The sequence below is a fragment of the Varroa jacobsoni genome, unplaced genomic scaffold, assembly GCF_002532875.2.
Source record: "Varroa jacobsoni isolate VJ856 unplaced genomic scaffold, vjacob_1.0 scaffold_1322, whole genome shotgun sequence".
Taxonomy (NCBI): domain Eukaryota; kingdom Metazoa; phylum Arthropoda; class Arachnida; order Mesostigmata; family Varroidae; genus Varroa; species Varroa jacobsoni.
In genome coordinates, this window is record NW_019214224.1 from 203,540 (window position 1) to 224,732 (window position 21,193).

The following is a 21,193-nucleotide window of genomic DNA, read 5'->3' on the forward strand; positions in this document are numbered from 1 at the left end:
ACAGACCATGCCGGATCAAACCGACCGACAAGGATCATACGACTTTTGTGACTGGAAGCAGAATTTGGCCAGTACGTTTCGCGCGTGGCGCTGGCTATATGACATCATTGGACAGTATCATTCTTACCGGAATTTTCCTGAGCCCATTCTACACCAGTCTTCTAGCTAAAATTAACGCGACCGTGTAAGTATCCGCGACATCCATTATATCTAGTCGCCCTCTGGTGATGAGGATGTGTAACTCGTTTGAGCCAAAAAGGTTCTGCTCGCTAAACAACACTAGTTACACGACGCAGAGGGACGTCAAGTAGAAAGATCTGAGCCTTCCTAATTATTAAGCCAATAAAAACAAAAAAAATGCACAGATTATTACGCACTAAGTGAAAGCTGTTTCTGAGGTTTGGCAGTGGCGTCTGCTTATGGAGCACGAAAACTGCACTTACGAAGTTAAACGTGAGCTTCAGGTAGTGCAGTTTAAAGAACCGTTAAATTGCCGCTTTCTTTGACAATCAGGTTTATTTACTCTGACCCCTTCAACAACCTTCTGAGCAGATCCATGTACACAAGCTTCATGCGTACATGTCCATGTATACATACATGCAATCGTTTGGAATAGATCTCAAAACCAGAGAGAATCGTTCAGGAGCCCTTGGCCGGGCACAGGCAGCTAGCTCAGAACGTCAAATACTATTTGCCAAACCCCGTACGAACTAGACAGTGAAACTTCAAGGCCAGTTTCTTTGAGACAGCACGCCTGGCACGATATGTAAGCAGCTTCAGCGCGTATTAGAATGAATTAAGATGGAGAAAACATGTCTCTTTAACTCGTTTATGATTTCAGCCCAAGCATATAAAACCAAAATAGTTCAACATCAGCAAAGATCTCAACTCTCTTTTCTCAGATCAACTGAACTTCAAAGAGATAATCAACTAAAAAAAATCGTAAGAAACAGTAAAGCTAACGAGCGAATGGTTACAAGATAATAAACACTATAATAAGTAAACAGAGATAATAATGGGTCAGCTTTGAAAGACCTTGAGATAGCATCTTTGTGGCCATTGCTTTAAAAGATCGGTTAAATATACCTGCGTAACTTATTAACACAGAGGATATCAATACTTACACAATGTCGGCTTTGTGTAGATAAACCAGAAATTAATTGTATTATGCAATTTTTGAGACAATTACACCGATGTGAAAAATGTGTAAAATTTTTAACAGTCATTAGGTGTGAATCAGAGTTAGTAACTTCATTGTTTGCTCTGTCTGGTATAGCAATAACCATCAAACCTAAGTAAACTTGACGCATAAGCACAAGTTTATCGTGGTTGGCACAAGTTTATCGTATTGAGTCATAATGAGTCAGAATGAAAAATGTATCGGCCTAGCTTTCTTGATCAAGCTATCGTAAGGAGTATCCGTTTGGGGCAGATCAAGCATTAGGTGAATGCATGGATGGCTGTACTCTTACGTGTTCTCTGAACGAGCCTCTGTTTCACTACACGGCTCGATCTAACGACAGCTGTAAAGCGAATCAGGAATAGGTCAGTTTCGACTAGGAACACTGCATGAACTATCCTGAAATCCTTTGCTCTATTTTGTTAAGCTTGGCTCATCAATGAACCATGTACATTGATTAGTACAAATGTTGACCTGAGCGGAAAAACCATTGAGCGATCAAGATAAAAACGACGCAACCGCTCCTGTTGCGGCCTGTGCTTGCCTAGTCAGCATAAAGTTACTTCTCGTGTGAAAACGAAGGCAACGACATATAGGATGACCAGCGAGTGGTGGTTGCATTTCGATAATTTACAATTCATGTTCGTATAGTTCAAGGTACCTTACCAGTATGCAAGATATTATTCGAAACGGTGAAATGTATCACAACCTTATAAAACGGCCGAATTACAGTAAATTGAACTATATCAGTAGGTTTGCGTTAACTAGTAGCTGTTATGGTGAGCAAACGAAGACACCCACTACGATTTCAGCCTACTCTGAATGAGAGTACGGAATTAAATTCAATTAGAATCAACAAGAACTACCTGTGTTATCGTTTCGTAAAAAAGGTCCTATTTTCGGCCTAGAGCAGAGAAGTAATGCTGTCATTGCTGCAAAAATACGATACCAAGAAGTCATTGTGTTGAAAATGACCATAGCACGTACTATTCTGAGCTGCTAACATGAGCACTCAAGGAACGCTAAGCGCCCATCGAACGCTTAGTCATTGGCTCAGCCTTGAAAAATACCATCGTCATATATATTTGCCCTTTAGAATACGGATTAAATATTTTCAAGAGAACGCCTCCCCGTTTACAAAATACTCTAAAGGTCAGATGTTATAGCTCCAACTACTCCATGAATATAGCATTTACCATACAACTAACAGAAATATATATTTGCTCTAATAAGTCCTTGTCCGTACACATATTGGCGACGATACGTAACGAACTAATTGAATCGAATGCTACTGAGGATTTTTCATGGAAAATTGCTAGTTTAAAAGTGACAGCTATTCCTATAGAGCTCTCATTAGATTTGAATACAGGCATTTTATTAGTATAGTAGAGATTTTTTTGGGTCAAGTTTTCTTTTCAGAGTCCCTGCTTTAAGAGACACTATTTTTCATTTTTCGACGAGCGCATATCGCCCAACTCCGCGAGGGTGGAAATAACGATAACGTCGTACAGAGTGATTCAATAGATCGGATGAAATTACTACATACACGCAGCGATAATGAAACATTTCTTTCATTTTGCTCGTAAATAGGATGCAAGCAAGTATTTTTATATGATTGATAAAGGCAGACCGTAAAGGTTATCGTCTCTCCTTTTAAGACAAACTTGAAAATAATCAATAAATTTTCGAAAAAAAAAATTTCAGTCCTCAAATAACTTCGACATATTTAGAGTATAGGAAGTTGGCTAATTCGAACTTACGACTTACGACGAACTTACGGTTACGACACTGATCAGCGGCGTGTACATGTGTAATACCCGATCGCCTGACCGCTAGGCTGTTTCTCACCTTGAAAATTCGTGCTAGCACATTATTTTCATAGCATAGTTATTTATTCATAAATACAACACCGCAAAACCTTCTGGAAACATTCTAGCTAGCATTATTTATACTCGAAGTCAGATATGTCGCTGCGTTTACTTTCGCACATCATCTTGCCTTAATAATATTGTGTTTGATATAATAACTCGAGTGTATAAATGTATTTCCTCTAGTCGACCCGAACGTCATGATGTCAGAAATTTGTACTTCTAATATATCTACGAGATAATGCTGCTAATGGTATGTAAATGACACGCACGTCACCCAACAAGGCAAGAGTAAGCTCTTCCTAGGAGCCAACTCTATAGCCTGTTCTGTATAAGAATTATCGGCATTTTTTTCGTTGACGTATCAGAGCATACTCCTAAATATCATCTCAATCATCATATATCAATAAATATATTGAGAACATTTTTCATTCATTAGTACGGACGTGTTTCATAGTATAGTACAGGAACATTACTTGTAGTTGCTTCCCACCATCGGCCCTATAATCAGTCATCGAATGGCACTCGGCAAAACGCAGGCCGATTTGCCGAGCCGAGTGCCATTCGAATACTGTTCCAACAAAGCTGCATTTTAATCAAAATAAAATGCATTATCACCTGTTGGGAATCAACAACTAGTCTCCTTTAAAAACCAAGTAAGAAAGCTCGAAATAGCGCAAGAGTAAACGGAAGCGTTGGCAGCCGCATTCAATATAGCTCGCCGGTTTAGATGTTTGGCTCTCGTTTAAGATGCGACAGACATTGGGCGTAAATCCCTAGACAAGCATGAGTTTTTTTTAACATTGATAAAATTTGGTTTATGCAAAATATTGACCCGGACGTGATTTGAACACGCAACCTTCTGATCTGGAGTCAGACGCGCTACCGTTGCGCCACCGAGTCACGCACTCACTTACGACATGCTCTGGCCTGAGCAGTTTAACCAAATATGTTCAATCTTCTTTTACCAATTGTAAGTACGAGGCGGCGCCACGTAGACGTATTCCAACTTCAACATTTTAGCTGCTGATGGCGTACAAAAACATAATCTGCGTTAGTAAGTGTTACTAAAAAGAGTTTTTTTTGATAAGCTTTTGCGTGTAACCAATTATTATTATACTGGATAACATTAAAATTGCTTATTCACTTACACGGTCGATATTAAATTCTCATTATACATGCATTTTATACGCGTGTTGGCTATAGGGGTATTATTTATTGCGTTTAGTTTTTACTGCGACGGACTCTACAGTCGTCTGCTACAGCTTGCAGCAAGGAATCTTGTGGGAAAGGACGGGCAGCGCAGACGTAAACATAGCATCGAAACTACTTGAAATGTGCGTGGAACGATAAGCTACGCTTTCAACTTTGGTAAGTGAGAATAAACCTATTTATATTTGTCTTTCTTTATAGATGTGTTCGTACCATTGAAAGTGTACGATATAACAGCACACAGTGGTTCATAATTGATCATATTGAGAAAAAAGTTCTGTATCCTTGTAATCTCGCTTTGTGGACCACCGTTCGTCTGGTCTTGATGTCACGGTACAAGTACTACTTTGATTAAAAAAACACAGCTTTCTGTTGATGCTATGCTTTTCTTTAATTTATTTTGGCTTGCGAAACTTGCACTGAATCCAAATGCGGTACATCTCCAGCTGTTTTCCTCTGTTCACCTGCAGTCGTCGGTCAATGTAATTCAGCTCCTCAAGAAAACCAGCCGATGTAAAGAGTTGCGATAGTTCCTCTGCGATTCGGGCGGCGTGCAACAGATTATTGAAATAGAAAGGTTAGTTTACAATATATTACTAACGATTTGCTATGTTCACACAAAAATAGTTTTGCAGAATTTTACTGTAAACGACCGTATGTAGGCCACATCCTCCCCTCCTCCCCCTCGACAACCACAACACATTACTACCTCAAAAGTACTCTTCGTTGGGTCAGCGTCAGTCTTAGTTTTCCATACCGCTCTTAATTTAAAATTTGAAGGATATAATAAGCAGCAACTAAAATGATCGGCACGTAGCAAACACAGATATTTAGCATACTTTCAACTGCATTGATGATGTATGACCTCGGTTTGAATTTCCCGGTTTTTATAGCGATTTCTGTGTCAATCAAGCCCTGCGTACGAAGATACAGTTCGCAGCTAGCGCCTTCTTGTCGTCTCATCATTCCAGGAACGGGAGGATCAAAAAGGCTTCAGGTGCAAACATGTTTCGCAGACTCTGGTCGCGTACGTTGACTGGAAGAGCTGTCAGGCCTGGCAAAACGGCGAAGTCTGAATCAACCAGTAGTTCTACTGGTCCATTTAACGACGGAAGTTACGCAATGAAGGAGACGATCGGGCTTGGGGGCTATGGGCTATTAGCCGTTCCGATAACTACATTTACCCTCGGCTGTTGGCAAGTGAAACGGCGCAAATGGAAGCTGGACCTTATCGAGAAAATGAAAGCACTAACCCAAGCCGATCCAATTAGTCTGCCCAAGGATCTTCGGCAGCTCGAAGAACTAGAATACCATAGTGTGCGGGTACGTGGTCAATTCATCCACGAAGACGAACTGTACATTGGACCACGGGTGGATGTGCATTCGACAAAATCCGGCTATCTGGTCGTTACTCCGTTCAAGTTGGAGAACTCGGATTTGACTATTTTGGTTAACCGGGGCTGGGTGGCCCGTAGCCAGACAAATCCAGCAACGCGACTTGAAGGCCAACAATCGGGACCGGTTGAACTGGTCGGCATTGTACGCAAGACGGAAAAACGTCCACCACTGGGCCATGGAGAAGGCCGTATTGGTCCTTTATTCGCTTACAGAAATATAGAGGAAATGGCATATTCAGTTGATGCTGCACCAATTTTTCTAGATGCTGTTCGTGAATGTACAGTCAAAGGAGGACCCATTGGCGGTCAAACTCAAATACAACTAAGAAATGAGCATGCATCGTACATTGTTACATGGTACACTCTAGCCGCATGCACCATGTATCTCTGGTACACGAAGTACGGAAAGCTTTTAAAAAGATAGGTTATAAGAAAGTTCTAATATGTAGATCCATGTAGCAGAGAATGTTAGGGCCGTAGAAAAAGCGATCCTGTGCAAGTTTTCAGTTGGTTTTACCTAAAGTTGTAAATAAACATAAAAAAAAATTAGATATATTTAAATATACGGTGCTGTCTTCATTAATATGTATACAATTTTGATAGATAAATTTGGTTGTTTCCGCTTTTCTTCTAAACGTACTAGCCGGGTTACAAACAAGTAATATATATTAAGCGAGTTTGAACTTCGTAACAGCTCATTAAATTTAAGTGAAAAATACGACACGACTAATAGAGACGAATTGCCGAATAATAGGAGTATATACATTTTTTTAAATACATATAACAGCTAAAAATAATAATTATAAAAGTTCTATAAAAAAATATATATAAACGAGCGCTATAGTGAGACACTATTTTTTTAAATATAATATTGTATCATAAAAATAATATTAGCCATATAACAACCAGCATACAAGGAATCCTTTTTTCATAATGGCATGCATATTGATTTCAGATGGCATCAAGCGAGCCTGTTCTTCAGTCGGCCGCTGCGCGGCTGATACTGTCGCGGTGGCTAAATAAATCACTGAAAGTAAGTAAAACCATTTCAAATACGAATTCACTGCTACCAAGTTTTTAATGCGGCATTCTGCGACAGTATCAACCCTAGGGTAAACGCCTACACTATGGATTTCTTTGCGCCACTTTTTCTAGCCAACATATGGACTCCAAAGACTTTGTAGCCAAGCAGGGACTTGACATCACCCTTCTAGTACCACTGAAGTATTCTGTTGCATATATTTAGCCATAAATTGATTTTATTTAACCACCGCTATACTATATTTGTTTTACATACGTTTTTCACATTTCTAGATCGTATTCTTTGTAACAATCTGGAGAATTTTTTGTATTAGTACTACTGATATCTGATCACTATCGTCTGATATCTGTTGATGATCTTTAGATAACTATGAGTGATGGTCGTATCTTGATTGGAGTGTTCTTATGCGTCGATCGGGACTGCAACATCATCGTTGGTAATTGTAGTGAATATCTCAACGAGGCAGATCTTGAGCTCTGGGCTGATGCTAGAATTCTCGGTCTAGCTCTCGTACCAGGTAGACACATTGTCCGGATCTGTGAGGATGCTTCGCGTGTGGATGAGACGTTTCCAAAAAACGTCAGTGCAAGCGGTACGGAGGAAAGTCAGGCAATTTTAGAGTCCTCGTCAACCTACTATGCTGTCAATAGCAACAACAGCTGTAACAGTACGTGTGTCAATAGCAGCAGTCACGCCGAAACTTGTAGTACCTTAGCGAATTTATCACTCAATAAAGACGGCACTAATGAAAACTCAAAAGGAAATGTTGCTGACAATCTGTAACGGTACACTCCAAGAAGCTCTCCCGCCCCTCAAATTGTGACCTAGTGATAATACATCAACAAAGAGATCGAAAGTCGATCACTGTTCAGTTGTGACATTAAGTTGAAGTTGCTATTCCGCGAGAGCGATACATTCATTAGACAGTCTATCATAAATTAATCGAAGCAACTCGAGATAGAAAAGGAAGCGGAGTTGAAGACTAACGGGAGAAGTACGGAAGTAAGTTGAAAAGCTTCACCTCGATCAGTGCGAGGAAAAATCATACTATGCATTGGAACTATTATTCGCGTCACGGAATCGGTGGCCGACGATGCATATCGATCTCATATGTATAAAGTCATTGCAAGTAATCGCTGTGCAACTGCTAAAAAAAAGTGTGATGAGTACAGAGTGGACGATACGCTAGAGGTAGCAATAAACATCTGGCAGGAATAAAGGCGTTTTCATTAAATCATTGCACCGCAAAACTTACAAAAAAAATATTTCGATATTCATAGTAAAGAGTAGCATAAACTTAGATAGTTGTCTAGTGTTATAGGCAGTCTATCTATATCTAACAGGGAAAAGTTTTACGATACAAATGCTGTTCGATTTAAATAAACGGATTATCGCATTGTAAATTTAATACGGTTAACAATAGCTATCATATGAACTTGCTTCAAAAAAGTTATTGTTAGTAGCTACTTTCTACGCTGAATATTCGGTGTGGCTTGTAAAACTATGTATTATCAATGCGCGGAATATGCGATAAGCCATGATCCATCGCAAACATAAGATACAAGCTCATAATCAAGCTGCTTTCCGAATAACGGCTACAAACGCTACATAGGCGAGGTAACTTAATCTTTGGAGGTAGAAATTCAAGTTATCGCTTTTAGCATTTTCTCCTTATTAGATCAATAGCTTAGTGACCTCCAGGCCATTAAATTAAATGCTGCCTGAATGTGAGCCATAAATACGATTACTTTCTTTTTCGACTGTTAGTTGGAGCAATCTAATTCCATGTAGTAAGATAGGTAATTCAATTATTTATTGCAACGTTTCCACGAAAATAGGATCGTCTGCTACTATCAGATATTGTTAAAGTAGAAATGTAAGCGAATATAGACGGTGCAATTGATAAAATAAACAAAACGAGACCTTGAGTGAAATTTCTACCTTGGGTAAAAAAGTAGCATCGAGTTCCGTCTCCACGAACATAGAAATTATCGTCGAGGCATCTTCCTTTTTTGAACCGTAGTTGCGCCATATCGTAACGACCATAGTCTCTAAATAGGACTAATCCTCCGGGTTTCAAATAGTTCCAACTCTGCTTTACAACGTGCGCGAATCTGCAATTTCAAAGCAATCGAAGTATTTGTATAGGTTGTTCCATTCCTCTAGTCTGTGCCTTAATGTATAATTAGTGTTTATTTTTTTCTGAAATAATGCGGCACATTCGAATTGATGTATAAGCTGACTTTAGACACACGTTATACTACATGTATTGAGGCACAGGAAGAGCAAGCCTTCGGACATCATTTGGACCTAATTCATCATCAGGGTCGACACGCTTATTCAGGCTCTGCGGCACTATCGCATACAAGCAAGGATAAAAGCAGACTACTGCATTCATCGGAAATGGCGGAATATAAAAAACCAAAAAATCATTCAATTCATACTTCTCTGGACAAATGGCGCTAAGCACAAAAATGTAGATGATAATGTCCACTGAGCCTTCGGGGAACGGAGTTTGCCAGTCATCTGCCGTGGCGTCACAGATAAACACCGTACACCTAAAGGACACATATATTTTCATTAACTATGTTCTATAACAAACCTAAGTTAAACAAAAAGTCTTTGCCCGATTCTAGCTGTCATTCTGTCTTCAGGACGATGCCGTCAATTTTGCGTTGTTTAGTTAATTTCCTTTTTTTATTCAAATACGCGCATCATACAGCCGAAACTTTACGTTTTTATGTTCTTTTTTTTAACCTTCGTTCTATTTTTCTCATTCATTTTATTCCTTTCAAACCCATGAAACTCAAGCTATGTGGGACATGTATGTCCCATCGTAAGACTCTGGTCATTTCCAAAACTGTGATTTTAAGAGAATAATTTTTTTGGTATACTAACCTTGCAGAATCGAACTTCTCATGACTCCTTAGTACGTCGACAGCCTTTGAAGAAAAATCTGATCCGTAAACGTAAAGACCAGGATTTTTGTTTGTGTCAAGAATTGGAAGTATCGTATTGCCAACTCCGCATCCCACTTCAAATATTCTAGATAAAACCGACATAAGGCATATTATATTAATACTGGCCAAAGAAACCCGCTTTTTAAAAGCAATCTTATTTGAATAATAATTATTATTATTACTACTATTAGGTCTTGTTTTCTCAGCAGGCCACACCTTTTTCTTCAGTCCTGTCGCGTTACTAACGCCCATAGTGTACTGAAAGCCAGGACGTTATATGGATATTTCATGTCATAGAAATCTTTACGTACTAATTCTATTAATTAAAGTTGTGTACACGCTATTGAAAGTGCTCACCGAAACGCCCCATCTTTCCCGGGAAAATCGCGAGTTGTGACGAAGTCCTCGGTATCTGTCGTTTTGGTAGGCTGCGATACCGGCAGAAGTTCAGGAAATTCAACAAAAAGCCAGTTTCGGTCCTTGAAAAAGCGATTCGTGTGGATATCGTAGAATTTATTCCAGTAGTTTGCCGCCTCAATTTCGAAATGAGCTGCGAAGTCATATTTTTGTAAAAGCAGAATAAATACTATAGAATAACTCGCACGCTATAAACCTTCAATATGCCTTACTGAAAATCACGTCATAGAATAGTAAATTAGCAATTATTTGTACTTTTTACTTGTAGCTCCTGCATGATTCGTGATTAAAGGTTGCAGTCTGCCTCACAGCAAATTCACAGAATATTAAAAAGAATCTCAATACATTTATCTTTTTGTGTCAGCGATTTCATGGTACACTATTTCCATGAAAGACTCAGTTATTTCATTAAGCGCAAAAAGTGTAACAATTATTCGTTCATACTTCGTTACATACATCGTTAAGTTTTGAAAAACAGAAAAAAACACATTTTATAAAGTGAAAGAGTGATAATACTTTCATAGTGCATCTTCGAGATAGATCTATATATATATATATATATATAGGGTAATCCGGGACAGTATTTGCTCATACACAATTTATGTCGTTAATATATTTTTGGTGAATATTTGGATGAAAATAGTTACCTTCTTTATTCATAAAAATTGTGTGGTAGCGTGCATTTAAATAAAAGCGTAATAAATACCCCGGGTCTCCTGATCCGCCTTTGTCGCAGCGACCTCAGCAACCTTCAGTCGAGCAGCGTCTAGCTGTTCTTCTGACCACTGGACGTTATCCCTAAAAAGCAGTTATTATCGATTTTGCCCGTAAGTCATCACTCACAAATATATGTTTCATGTGTCACTAGTACTCTGGAAAATAATTAAATCACGGACACGGGTTTACACATTGGGCTAATCCTAATATCAAAAATATCGTGTTAAGTAAGCAGTGAAATAAGTAGAAAAAAATCGGTTTTCGGTAATTGTTCTCTTTTACTGTCTTTCTAATCCGCCTTGCACCGATTTGTACACAGTAAGATAACACCAATAACAAGACACATAATCTTTATCCAGTGTTCATATAGTAATTATTATTGCACACCCTGTAGCATCAAACAGCTATTTTCTGAAAAGAGCATAAAACACATTACCAAGCATTGTGTTCGAACACCTTCTCCTTGTTGGTGAGGTAGCGATTTCCGAACTGAAGTCTTTTGTTGTTTGCAGCAGTTTCATCCATGTTTTTCACTTCGCATGGATTACAGAATATAAACACCGGCCATCAACACACTCTACCTAATACGTTCATCACGTTCTTCTTATTCTGACTGAAAACAGATAAATGTTGTTTTCTAACTTGTGTTGCTCTAGATACAATGCTCGAACTCGCACGCTTGTGACTGTCTCATACTCTCACACCCCATGGTGATGGAGAGGGTAATCATTTTGTACACAAACGGCAAGGGGAGGAAAATTGGTTGCCCGAGCACGGATCAGCTTAAGACAGTGAATTACTCCGCAACACATATGCTTGTAGCCCAGGTAGCTCAGTCGGTAGAGCGTTAGGCTTTTAACCTAACGGTCCGGGGTTCGAGCCCCCGTCTGGGCGCGTAGTTCCTTTTCTGCCAAAGAGTAATTGTTCAAAATGGAATAACTGGATAATTGTCAGATACAAACACTTTTGCTATAAAACATGATACAACTCTGCTGTAATTTATTGATAGTCAAAAACAACTATCATTGAATCGGTGTTTTAAAAAATATTCAAACTATTATAAACTATAAACAAATTATAAAAAGCAGCTAGATCATGGTGTTTACGTGCAGCTTGAGGGCACGATCGCCTTTATGTGAAAGTATTCTTAGAGACATAAAAGATACCTTTTTGATTGACCTTATGGGATCGTCAATTAGAAAATCTCTAGTTCACAGGAAAAATTCTCTGACAGCCATTGTTTATGTCAGAAAACGCAGGTGTAAAGACCAATGATTTTGAGCGATGATAAAACTAGACCACGTCAATAAGGAACGCTAATCTAATTCACAAATTGTGGAGGACTATCGGTCCTACCCTTCATACTTTTTTGTTACTTCAATTGTAGCGTCATCTCGGCTATCGAGTAGTCAACGCTTTTTGATTACAGGATAGTTGTTTTCTATGTCACTTAGAACACGCACAAAATGCGTCATAACAGTTAGCACTTACTTGAAATCTCGAGTCCGGATATGGAATTACACATCTAACAATAGGATATTACAATGATAGATTCAGATAAAAGACGATCATTAATGCAAAAGTTAAAAGCTAATATTTATTATTATTTCGGTTCACTCGACTTGGCGATCTGCTTTGTCGTGGTATGGCATGTACCGTCGATAGCTCAGTTGGTAGAGCGGAGGACTGTAGAAAATATAGCAGTTATCCTTAGGTCGCTGGTTCAAATCCGGCTCGACGGACAAAAATTTTTTGTGTTTATTACTTTAGCTTAGTAACGCTGCACATTTATAAACTTGTTTTTTATTCTGATACAAAAAGTTATTGATAGTATGTCAGCGTAATATTCTTATGAATTAGAGGGAATATGGCGATTAGGGGGATATGTTTAACGATCGTATTACTATCAAGTGCTTGCGTTGGACTATCAAACAGTACCAACAAAATAATACTAGGTTTGTTAATTTCGCTACCTCTAATGAGTTTTTCTTAGACAATTTTCAGGATAGTCTGAAATTATATATGATATTGTATACAGTGTAAACGGTTCCGCAACGATGAGTTTCAGCACTGTTGCTTGTATCAGCAAAATGTAGTATACTAAAAAGCGCTTTTCGCTGAAAAACACATTTCTAGTTTCAGTAAAATTAATATTTCTTACTTTGTATTGTTGCAACGAAGTTTCAGTTCTTTCAAAAACATCTAACTAAAAATTTGGCCAGATTCATCATAACACACACAAGTTTTATTCGGACACAGTGAAGCTTTCTTCTGGTGCACAGCGGCCACCTTTGCACGCGCCCCAGAATCTGCCTGATTCGCGACATCGATGCCCGTCAGACATCTCACCAGTGTAGAAATCAGCGCCTTCACCAATATCACCAGCTGAGCATGTGTAGCGGCATGAAGTTGCCTGAAATGAGGTATCCGAACGACGTTTGGAAATAATAAATGCTCTCTTCTTTTACTTATACAAGAACAACGAATTGTTATCCTTTTCAAATTATTATCTGACCTTCAGTATCGGCACTTGTGAACCTCTACACTACACAATCAAGCTGACACGTACACGGCAGATTGCGCTTTTGTAAATGACTGTTTATAATCCGATCTAGGCTATTTATTGGTACGATGTTAACACGCCACGCACAGGTAGTCTTATCGTGAGAAATTTAAGTAGGCTGGAAGGGACTTCACTCATTCATTATTGGTACCATAGTAGCTCTCTATATTTGATGCTAACTAACAACTATAAAATAATCAGCGTTAACTTCTACATTAAAAATGTTAAGTTAGTTTACTAGATGAACTTTCACTAAGAGAAACAATCAACATGAAAGTTACTGACCGTTCCGAGTACTTGTTTGTATCCCTTACGACATATGCCATCGTCGCCTAACATAGTCCTAATTGATGGCTTACTAACTGAGGTATAGACGGGAATGCCATATGCTTCTCTGAAACAGAGTATACTGACGATGCCAAGCGCCAGGCACATAAGCGAAGCCTTCATTGTTTTCCCTTGCTATTGAAACAAGCAGCTGCTACAACAGCACGAAGGTACTGATGACCACACTTTAGAAAACCTCTCGAACGGCGCACCATAGTGCGCGTACTCATGCAGAATAAATCTGGTGGTTTCCTTTTCGGGCTAAGACTAAGTAGTGCTAATAAATAGTACCAATATTATCTACTGTCTGCTGACTAGTTCTTACCACCGTTGATTCAGGTGTTTCATTAGATTCAGTTTCAGTTTGCACCTTTTTTTTTTTTCTTGAACTTTAACAGATAACTCTTCAACAATCTTTATTTCACAGAATCGAAGATGTTTAGCAGGACGTCGGGCGAGGAGGAAAGAAAAATAGTTGTATCTTCATGCCTTTTCGAGACTGGCTTTCGAGGGCATACCGCAAGATTGCGGTTCAGTAAAACCGTTCAACTATTTTTGACGCCAGTGCTGCGTCACGCTTATATTGTTCCTGACGTAAGCGATTCGTTCAACATGGCTAACATTTGAAAAAAATACTCCGGTTATACCATAAATATTCGCTATTATTTAACATATGTTACAAGTGTACATTTACCTCGCTTCACAGAGCTGCTCAAAACAGCTTCGTGGAAACGGATATCAAAAAGGTAAAACGCGTTGCCAAGCCATGCTAGACTGTGTCATTTTCGGCGAGCCTATCAAAAAGTGTCATATTCTATTATGAATTACGCGAGCGTTACTATTGAAATACCAGTATTTTAACAAATAGCAATATTACACAATAGAATCGAAACAGACGACGTGCTATCTCGTGGAAACAGCTTGCAAACAGGATAGGTACTGCCCTGTTGACTACAAATAGCATTAGAGAAAACAGAAGTAGAAGCTTAATTGTGTTCTCAATTTTTTTCTTGGACAAAACGCTATCCGAGGTCTATCTAGTTTCAAGCACAGCAATTATTAAATTGCGGTCAAAGCCTTTTTAGAACTGGCCGCCAGTCACGTGTTAGGACCTCTTTGCTTATAATGGGGTAATTATAATAGTCAATGGGGCTTATAATAGTCAATCAACAATCAGTCACGCTGCTCTAGGACCCGTATTTTTCTAATTTAGAAGCCTTAAGAGTATCTTGACAACCACAGCGCCCTGTCAGGCAAACAAGGCGCAAATAAAGGCGATAAACAATACGAGTACTTAAATAATGCGTACTTAAGTACCTAAATACACTCTTGCTAAACTAGCTCATTTTTTCGTGCTATATCATTCGTTGTGCTACCACAAGTCGAAAGCTCATCCAACGATGAACCTTACTCGCTGTAGAAGATTAATTTCTAAACTTGGGTTTAAGTACCATCAATTCATCATATTTTTTCCGATAAAATTTTAGCCAGTTTCACACGCTTTTACTTCTCTACGTACTGGCCCATGACCGTTGATAAGCGCCAAAGCAATACTGTATGCGATGTGTTTGGTATGTAGCTCTAGATCTTTAAGGCGTTCCTCTTTCTGACAAGAAGAGGGCGTCTAACAACAGTTCTGTTAAATCAGAATGCCGCTGCCTAAGTTGCAAAAATTTAATTTTGACGAGTAACACGGCCATCTCATTTTACGATACGTGCATTTCGAAGCTACTTCTCGAAATAATCTTCTATTAAAATGTTCCAAACATTAAAATAATTGGGAGGTGTTAAAGCACCTTTATTCAGATTATAAAGGGCTTCGTTCAAACATCTCGTAGTAAAAAGTTGGGGCATCGTTTTTTAAAACGTATGCCACATTGCTCCTTTGAACAGTTACGAAAGACACTGCAGCGAGTTATCTTCACTAAATTGGTCCCCGAAGGCATCACCTAGATTGTCTTAAGGGCCCGTTAGGAACACCAAATATCTGGATTATGTTTAAGTTCGCTATGTACAATAATACTTAGCGAGTTTTCACCTCCTATTAATTAACGGATTTGGAGTTGTTTCTAGGTGGTGTACAGTCTATTTCAAATGTGAATTTTAAGATCATTTCCAGTCCAGCATATACGGAAGTTTACTTGAAATAGCTGTTATATAGTAAACAATCTACGAGTAATCGTATGGTACACCAATTTTTCAAGTTATTATAGTGCATTAGCTGACGCAAGTTTATACTTATTAAATGTTATTGAATTGACCACGCGCCTGATCGTCAATTCAGATAAAGATGGTCTCGATAAGAACCCATTTCCAGAAATATGTTGCTTCAATGACTCCTCTATATCTGTTTTGATGAAATCTGGTGTAGGCTGAATAACCTGTGCTCGAAAAAAATAGATTCCCTAAAATAGCGCAGAAATTATTTCGGAAAAAACCAATTGACTGAAGTAATAACTTCTATCGTCGAATACAAAATAGTTGATTCCAGTTGACCATACGTCTCGTATTACTACGGCAAGCACCTTAGATAAAAAGTCCGCTGTATATTAGATAACTTTATCACTGAAGAGGGCAAACAATTAATAAGAAACATTTATTTAAAAAAATGTTTTCTGGGTTTCCTTCTTCAAATTTGGTGGAAAGCGTATGTTGTCTATCGATACCGATAGAAAATAAAAACGCTGTACTGTGATTCAAGCAAGCTTGTTATCTGATTGAAATATATCAAAAGCTTTGAAGTTTGGCAAAACACTTGAAATATTAGCTGAAGCAGACTATTTGGCATTGTTTTCTTCTGCCATAACTTATCTGCGGGGAGGTTAAGGCATTTTTTCAAACCAACAAAACTAAAGTTTCTCTATTCAGAACCTCATTTTTTTCTCAGTTGATTTTTTTTTAATATATTCCGCTTTATCCATTCCCTTGTCTCGGTAATAATCACATAAAGGGACACAGTTCTTCTACAGGATTTGAGCGACGGGTAGATGTAGCACACTTTGTAACGAGAGAATAAAGAGTCGTTTGTAATGATCAACAAAGAGCTATATTTCCTCGATAAATGCGTTGACTTCCAACTTTTCCAGGCGGAAGGCCCTGGTTTTGTACTGAGAGGCATGCTAATGGACTCAGCAGGCGCCTTTATGATGGTATGGACAATCATGGGTATAATTATTACAATCTACCGAAATATACGAAATTTTTAATGATAGATAAGCAAGATCTCGATGATATTATCATCGGCAAGAAGAAAATCGATATTCGATATGCGGACTCGAAACAAGGACGACTTAAGGTATAAGATAAGCTAACTTTTAACGTATTCCTCCTTCGCGTGAAGGTCTTATTAAGACCGGCTGACACACAAGTCATAGTATTTTTCAAAAATTCAATGTGAAAAATGTCGGCGAGGTTTTACAGGTAGAGATAGAGGTAATATTTAATTTACCTACGTTTTTTTGGTAGTAATAAAACATTCCATATACATAAGCCAGTAACCAAATATTGCAAAATCGAAATAAATATAGGCCCATTTTGAATTATACGACTGGTTGAGCTCATATAATAAAAATTTGAACATTTTTTAACCACCTTGACAACAGGACGACGAGTTGCACGGTATCGCGTGTTCAGGGTTGCTGAGTGCGAGTAGCAGACGAAACAAAAATTTAGCTCTTAGATTTCATGCGGTATTTGCGCTGTATTCTAATATCAATAGTGGTTTTCTCGTTGTACAATAAATTTTTTCTTTTCGGAAAAAAGACGGCCTCTTTTCTAGTTGAGAGATGGTGACCGAATACCAAGTAAGCAATGTAACAAGTCCGCCAAAGACGCGCATATATAAATAGCGTCTGAATAAAAATAAATAGCCTATGCTTGACCAACAATAAATTTGGTTGTTTTCTTTTATCTACCAAATTGGTCCATCTCTTTACCACTAAGCCGCTAGTTCACATGGAAAAAATTCGTCTTTGTTACCCTAACAAGTTTCGTTTTTTCAGTTTTTACATACGATTATAAACGAGACAGCGTATCAAATCAATCTTGATTTGAGATATTTTTTTTTCTACATTACCTAAAAACAAAACGTAGCTGGATTGAGGTGTCCAATACGATAAGACAGCATCTTGAATATAATAATTCTTTAAAAATGTATGATAAGTAACTATCTCATAAGTGCTTTTAGAAGACGCTACCTGTACATAATAATTCAAGTTTGTATATAGGACTATCGAAAGGCTCGATAGATATAGATTCCTATCGAGTACACATGATACGTTTGAATAACTATTGTTCTAAACTCTAATATCACTTTCATGTCCTAAGCCCTTTACCTCACCCAGTATCGATCTATACTTTTTTAAATACATATTCTTCTTCTGTACAGGCAGTGCTAATCGTCACAAATTTTTGCTACTTAATGTCGCTTTTGTTTGGCTAAAATCATTCAGCAGCTAGTTCAAGCTCACTATTTATCACTCCGACTTTTCGCATGCCTCTGTCAAAGATAGTCAGCTAGACAGGCAGCGAGTCCTGCTGGTAATTCGTCGGTTTTATACGATATATAATTCACTGCTTTTCTTCCTCCGTGGTGTCAAATGGCGATTCGTGTCGGTGTAGATACCGTTGATGCTTCTTCTGCTTGGGTCAGATCTCTGCCATCCCTATCGCCGATTCACAAATTAGTCGCTTGTTTCGCAGTTTACGTCAGCAGAGAGTGACTAACTTGATATCGCCGTCATTTCGATGCATAGACCCAACCCGGTCAAAAGTGCTTGCTGCCAGCGGTGGCAAGTGGGTTTAATGATATCAGGCCGTCGCCGTCGCGCGCTCCACTGTATTGTCTTAAGGGAGAGGTATCAGCTATTATATGACCGCTTTTTCCGCCTTTGCGCGTTCTTGTCTTAATTATTGATTCCGATGCTGGCCACTCACGCCAGCGATCGCGGTCGCAGCAGCCGCTGTTACGTCGGAACGTCGGCGTCCGTGAGTGTAGCGACAACGACGATAACAACGAACCGCAGAAACAGCGGTGGTGGCGCCAATATCCAGAAATTATTGTAAAGTCCCCTCGCTTCCACTCGTTATTATTGGCATGGACATCGATCCTATTGAACGAAGTAGGATTTATTCAAATGTTTTTGTCTTCCCTACTCTCGTCTGTGGCGGATGTTGGACGAGAGAGATCCAGGATTGTGAGCGGTTTCATCGCTAGCGCAATTTTAATTTCTGTCTAATATAGTTGACTAGCGTTAGTGTTCGCGACCTGGTCAGTTGTGTGCTTGATCTCGTTCAACTTCAGGACGCTTGGGTTGCCCTGTCTTGCGTATGTGAATATATCCGCTCAGAGGTACCGTGGAACTGGCTCCACTGAAAGCATCTAGACAAAGAGGACCGTTTTTCTTCGCTTCCGGGCTGTAAAGCGGCGAAACTGTGAAAGTATTTATTTCGCAGGATATATTGAAAGTAAGTGCGGTACCATTAAATGGTCGTCTGTTGGAATTCGTTGAAGGATCCAGCAGTTTGATTCAACTCAGTAGTGGATTCAACAGGTCAGCGTCGTGGCGACTGACAAGCGATACGATATTACAAAGTGAAATTAACTGCTAGAGGTGTTAATATGATGTGGATTACGCTCCGATGGTTTTTGTTAACGACTAATAATGTTTTTAACTTCGAACTTCTTTAACGTATTCTAACGTACCTTTTCCATTATTTCACAATCAACAATGAAAGAGGATAGAGATATGTTGTTCTTACATAATTTCCATTTTGGCTTCTCGTTCTGCGTCGCCTTTACATATCTCGCCTCCTAAAGCTTTTGCAGTTAACTAAAGGGGAAGAAAGTAAACACGTCGAAGCTTAGTTCGTCTAGTCTTGACCAAAGCTAGAACGTTTGACTGAGCTTGGATAGAAGTCTTTCTAGATAACTAACATGTTCTTGTTGCTTCATTGAAAGCAACTGAAAAACAAATTTGCCCTAGTATGAAGACATTGAAACGCATTAAACTGTATATCAATGCAAATGGGCAAAAGGCGGCCAAAAGCATGTGTTCATCGAACCCGGTTACATTGAACGAAGTCTTTCCTTCAAGTGGAGTGTTTTTCTAGACGCGTTCAAACGGACCCTGAATCCAGAGTTGGTTTTATATGTTTTTCAGTGCCAATTCCTTCCCACCCCCCCACAATGTAATTGATTAGCAATAAGAACCTCTCAGTCGCGTGAGTCTATTATTCGTCAGCAGGTACTTTGCAGTTAGGCCAGAAGTAAGCTAAATTTATACGCTGGACTGAACTGGTCTACTCAAGGAAGGAACGAAAAAATATCCCTGTTTATAACAGCCGCAATATGTACTGACTTGGCATAGTCTAAACAACTGTGACATCCTGGCCTTATGAAATCAGTTCGCTATATTTGGTCACGTTTGCACACTGCAGGGCTCCGTGCATAATAAATGTGTATAAAGACTGAGATATATTTCTCTTATACGACTATAGCTTATGCATCCTAGAAGTAATATTAGGTGCATTCAGACGTAGCTCAGAGGCAAATCTCGTGTATCGCATTGTAGAAGGAAAACGTTCCTAACCTACCGAGTAAATAACGCTTGTTCACAGTCTGATTATGTTCAGTTTCTTATCAATGGCTTCGCTCTTCCACACTGGCAATAAGTTTAGGATGCATCTTACTTATCAATTCTTTATACTCTAATTGCAGATATGAGCGCAAACGATCTTCCCCTCAACGGCCTATTCAGGCATTTTCATCCTCCGTCTAAACATCGATGGGTAATTTCTCTAGTTTCATTATATTAGTATACTTTCATTTAGAACGAGGTCGGTACATAAATAATCTTAGCTGTTTTTTGGACGTTCCCATTGTTTTTTGTACCTTGTAAATCGAAATTCGAGTTCAGGTTCCGGACTTAAATGGTCCATTTAAGAAGACAATGCATTTCCGATACGAACCTCGTTTGTGCTTTTTGTCGAAGCTTGAGAAAGGCCATTGACGCAACCCAGGATGTTTGTGCTGATAATCATTGCTTTTCACCGTCTCGCAGCCACAGTAATAGAAAATTACTATGGGTGACGACAAGTAGTTTCTACATTAGCAGGAAGCGATAAACAAACAGAACGGCTACGTGACATGTGCCTGTAGGTCTGAATTAGGTGAGGTCTCTATTTTTTGATGGAACCGGAAGAGTATGCGTTGGCATTAAGTAGATGGGACTACTTAGATCTATAGAGGGAATTCAAATATTATATAAAAAATAATATAAAAATTGAGAATAGAATTAAAAACAATCCGTAAGAACACGCGTCGAAGGATCTTCTATACCATAGAATAATATATAATATAGAATTTTCTTGACTAATATTGGTGACTTAGCTGATGTGTAAACGTTGGACTTGATACTGAAGTATCACAGGCCATTCTATCAAGGTAACTCTATCCAGTTGCTTGGAATAAGATAGTTCGGGCAAGCTCCTTAATTGATCCTGAAAGACG

At 38.8% G+C, this 21,193-nt stretch overlaps 2 protein-coding genes, 1 long non-coding RNA gene and 3 other non-coding genes across 8 annotated transcripts in view; 4 read left to right on the forward strand and 2 right to left on the reverse strand.

The window, feature by feature from the left end:
* Positions 1–3,879: 3,879 nt before the first annotated feature.
* TRNAW-CCA (transfer RNA tryptophan (anticodon CCA)) lies at positions 3,880–3,951 on the reverse strand. The gene has a single exon. It is a non-coding gene; the product is annotated as a tRNA-Trp (tRNA).
* A 675-nt stretch (positions 3,952–4,626) lies between these two features.
* Mettl2 (methyltransferase-like protein) lies at positions 4,627–14,042 on the reverse strand. Of its 3 annotated transcripts, none has more exons than XM_022848007.2 (9): positions 13,642–14,041; positions 12,955–13,206; positions 11,230–11,406; positions 10,783–10,874; positions 10,017–10,209; positions 9,598–9,744; positions 9,144–9,257; positions 8,641–8,813; positions 4,627–4,795 (listed from the first exon to the last, which is right to left on the reverse strand). In XM_022848007.2, exons 3-9 carry the CDS (start codon positions 11,316–11,318, stop codon positions 4,656–4,658), a joined length of 948 nt encoding a protein of 315 aa, XP_022703742.1. In that variant the 5' UTR covers positions 11,319–11,406; positions 12,955–13,206; positions 13,642–14,041; the 3' UTR covers positions 4,627–4,655. The 3 variants fall into 3 exon arrangements, with proteins under 3 accessions (XP_022703742.1, XP_022703741.1, XP_022703743.1); XM_022848006.2 differs by lacking the exon at positions 4,627–4,795 and adding an exon at positions 6,895–7,246 and having other exon boundaries at positions 13,642–14,042; XM_022848008.2 differs by lacking the exon at positions 4,627–4,795 and adding an exon at positions 7,069–7,235.
* Positions 4,733–6,220, forward strand: Surf1 (surfeit locus protein 1). The gene is made up of 2 exons (XM_022848009.2): positions 4,733–4,837; positions 5,232–6,220. The coding sequence occupies exon 2, from the start codon at positions 5,266–5,268 to the stop codon at positions 6,079–6,081; it is 816 nt and encodes a 271-aa protein (XP_022703744.1). The 5' UTR covers positions 4,733–4,837; positions 5,232–5,265; the 3' UTR covers positions 6,082–6,220.
* Positions 11,615–11,687, forward strand: TRNAK-UUU (transfer RNA lysine (anticodon UUU)). Its single transcript has one exon. It is a non-coding gene; the product is annotated as a tRNA-Lys (tRNA).
* TRNAY-GUA (transfer RNA tyrosine (anticodon GUA)) lies at positions 12,449–12,535 on the forward strand. The gene is given in 2 exon segments: positions 12,449–12,485; positions 12,500–12,535. It is a non-coding gene; the product is annotated as a tRNA-Tyr (tRNA).
* Positions 14,043–18,675: 4,633 nt separating the features above from the next.
* LOC111268815 (uncharacterized) overlaps positions 18,676–21,193 on the forward strand; it is a 3,081-nt gene continuing 563 nt past the window's right edge. Inside the window, exons 1-2 of the long non-coding RNA XR_002685418.2 lie at positions 18,676–19,149; positions 20,402–20,472. This is a non-coding gene — a long non-coding RNA (uncharacterized LOC111268815). The remainder of the gene's footprint in view (positions 19,150–20,401; positions 20,473–21,193) is intronic.

Coding starts and splice junctions, on each gene's coding strand:
- Surf1 (XM_022848009.2), top strand. CDS start 5,266: ATGTTTCGCAGACTCTGGTCGCGTACGTTGACTGGAAGAGCTGTCAGG.
- Mettl2 (XM_022848006.2), bottom strand. CDS start 11,318: ATGGATGAAACTGCTGCAAACAACAAAAGACTTCAGTTCGGAAATCGC. Junction 10,875..11,229: donor GTGTTCGAACACAATGCTTG/GTAATGTGTTTT, acceptor ACTGCTTTTTAG/GGATAACGTCCAGTGGTCAG. Junction 7,247..8,640: donor ATGCTACTTTTTTACCCAAG/GTAGAAATTTCA, acceptor CCACACGCGAAG/CATCCTCACAGATCCGGACA.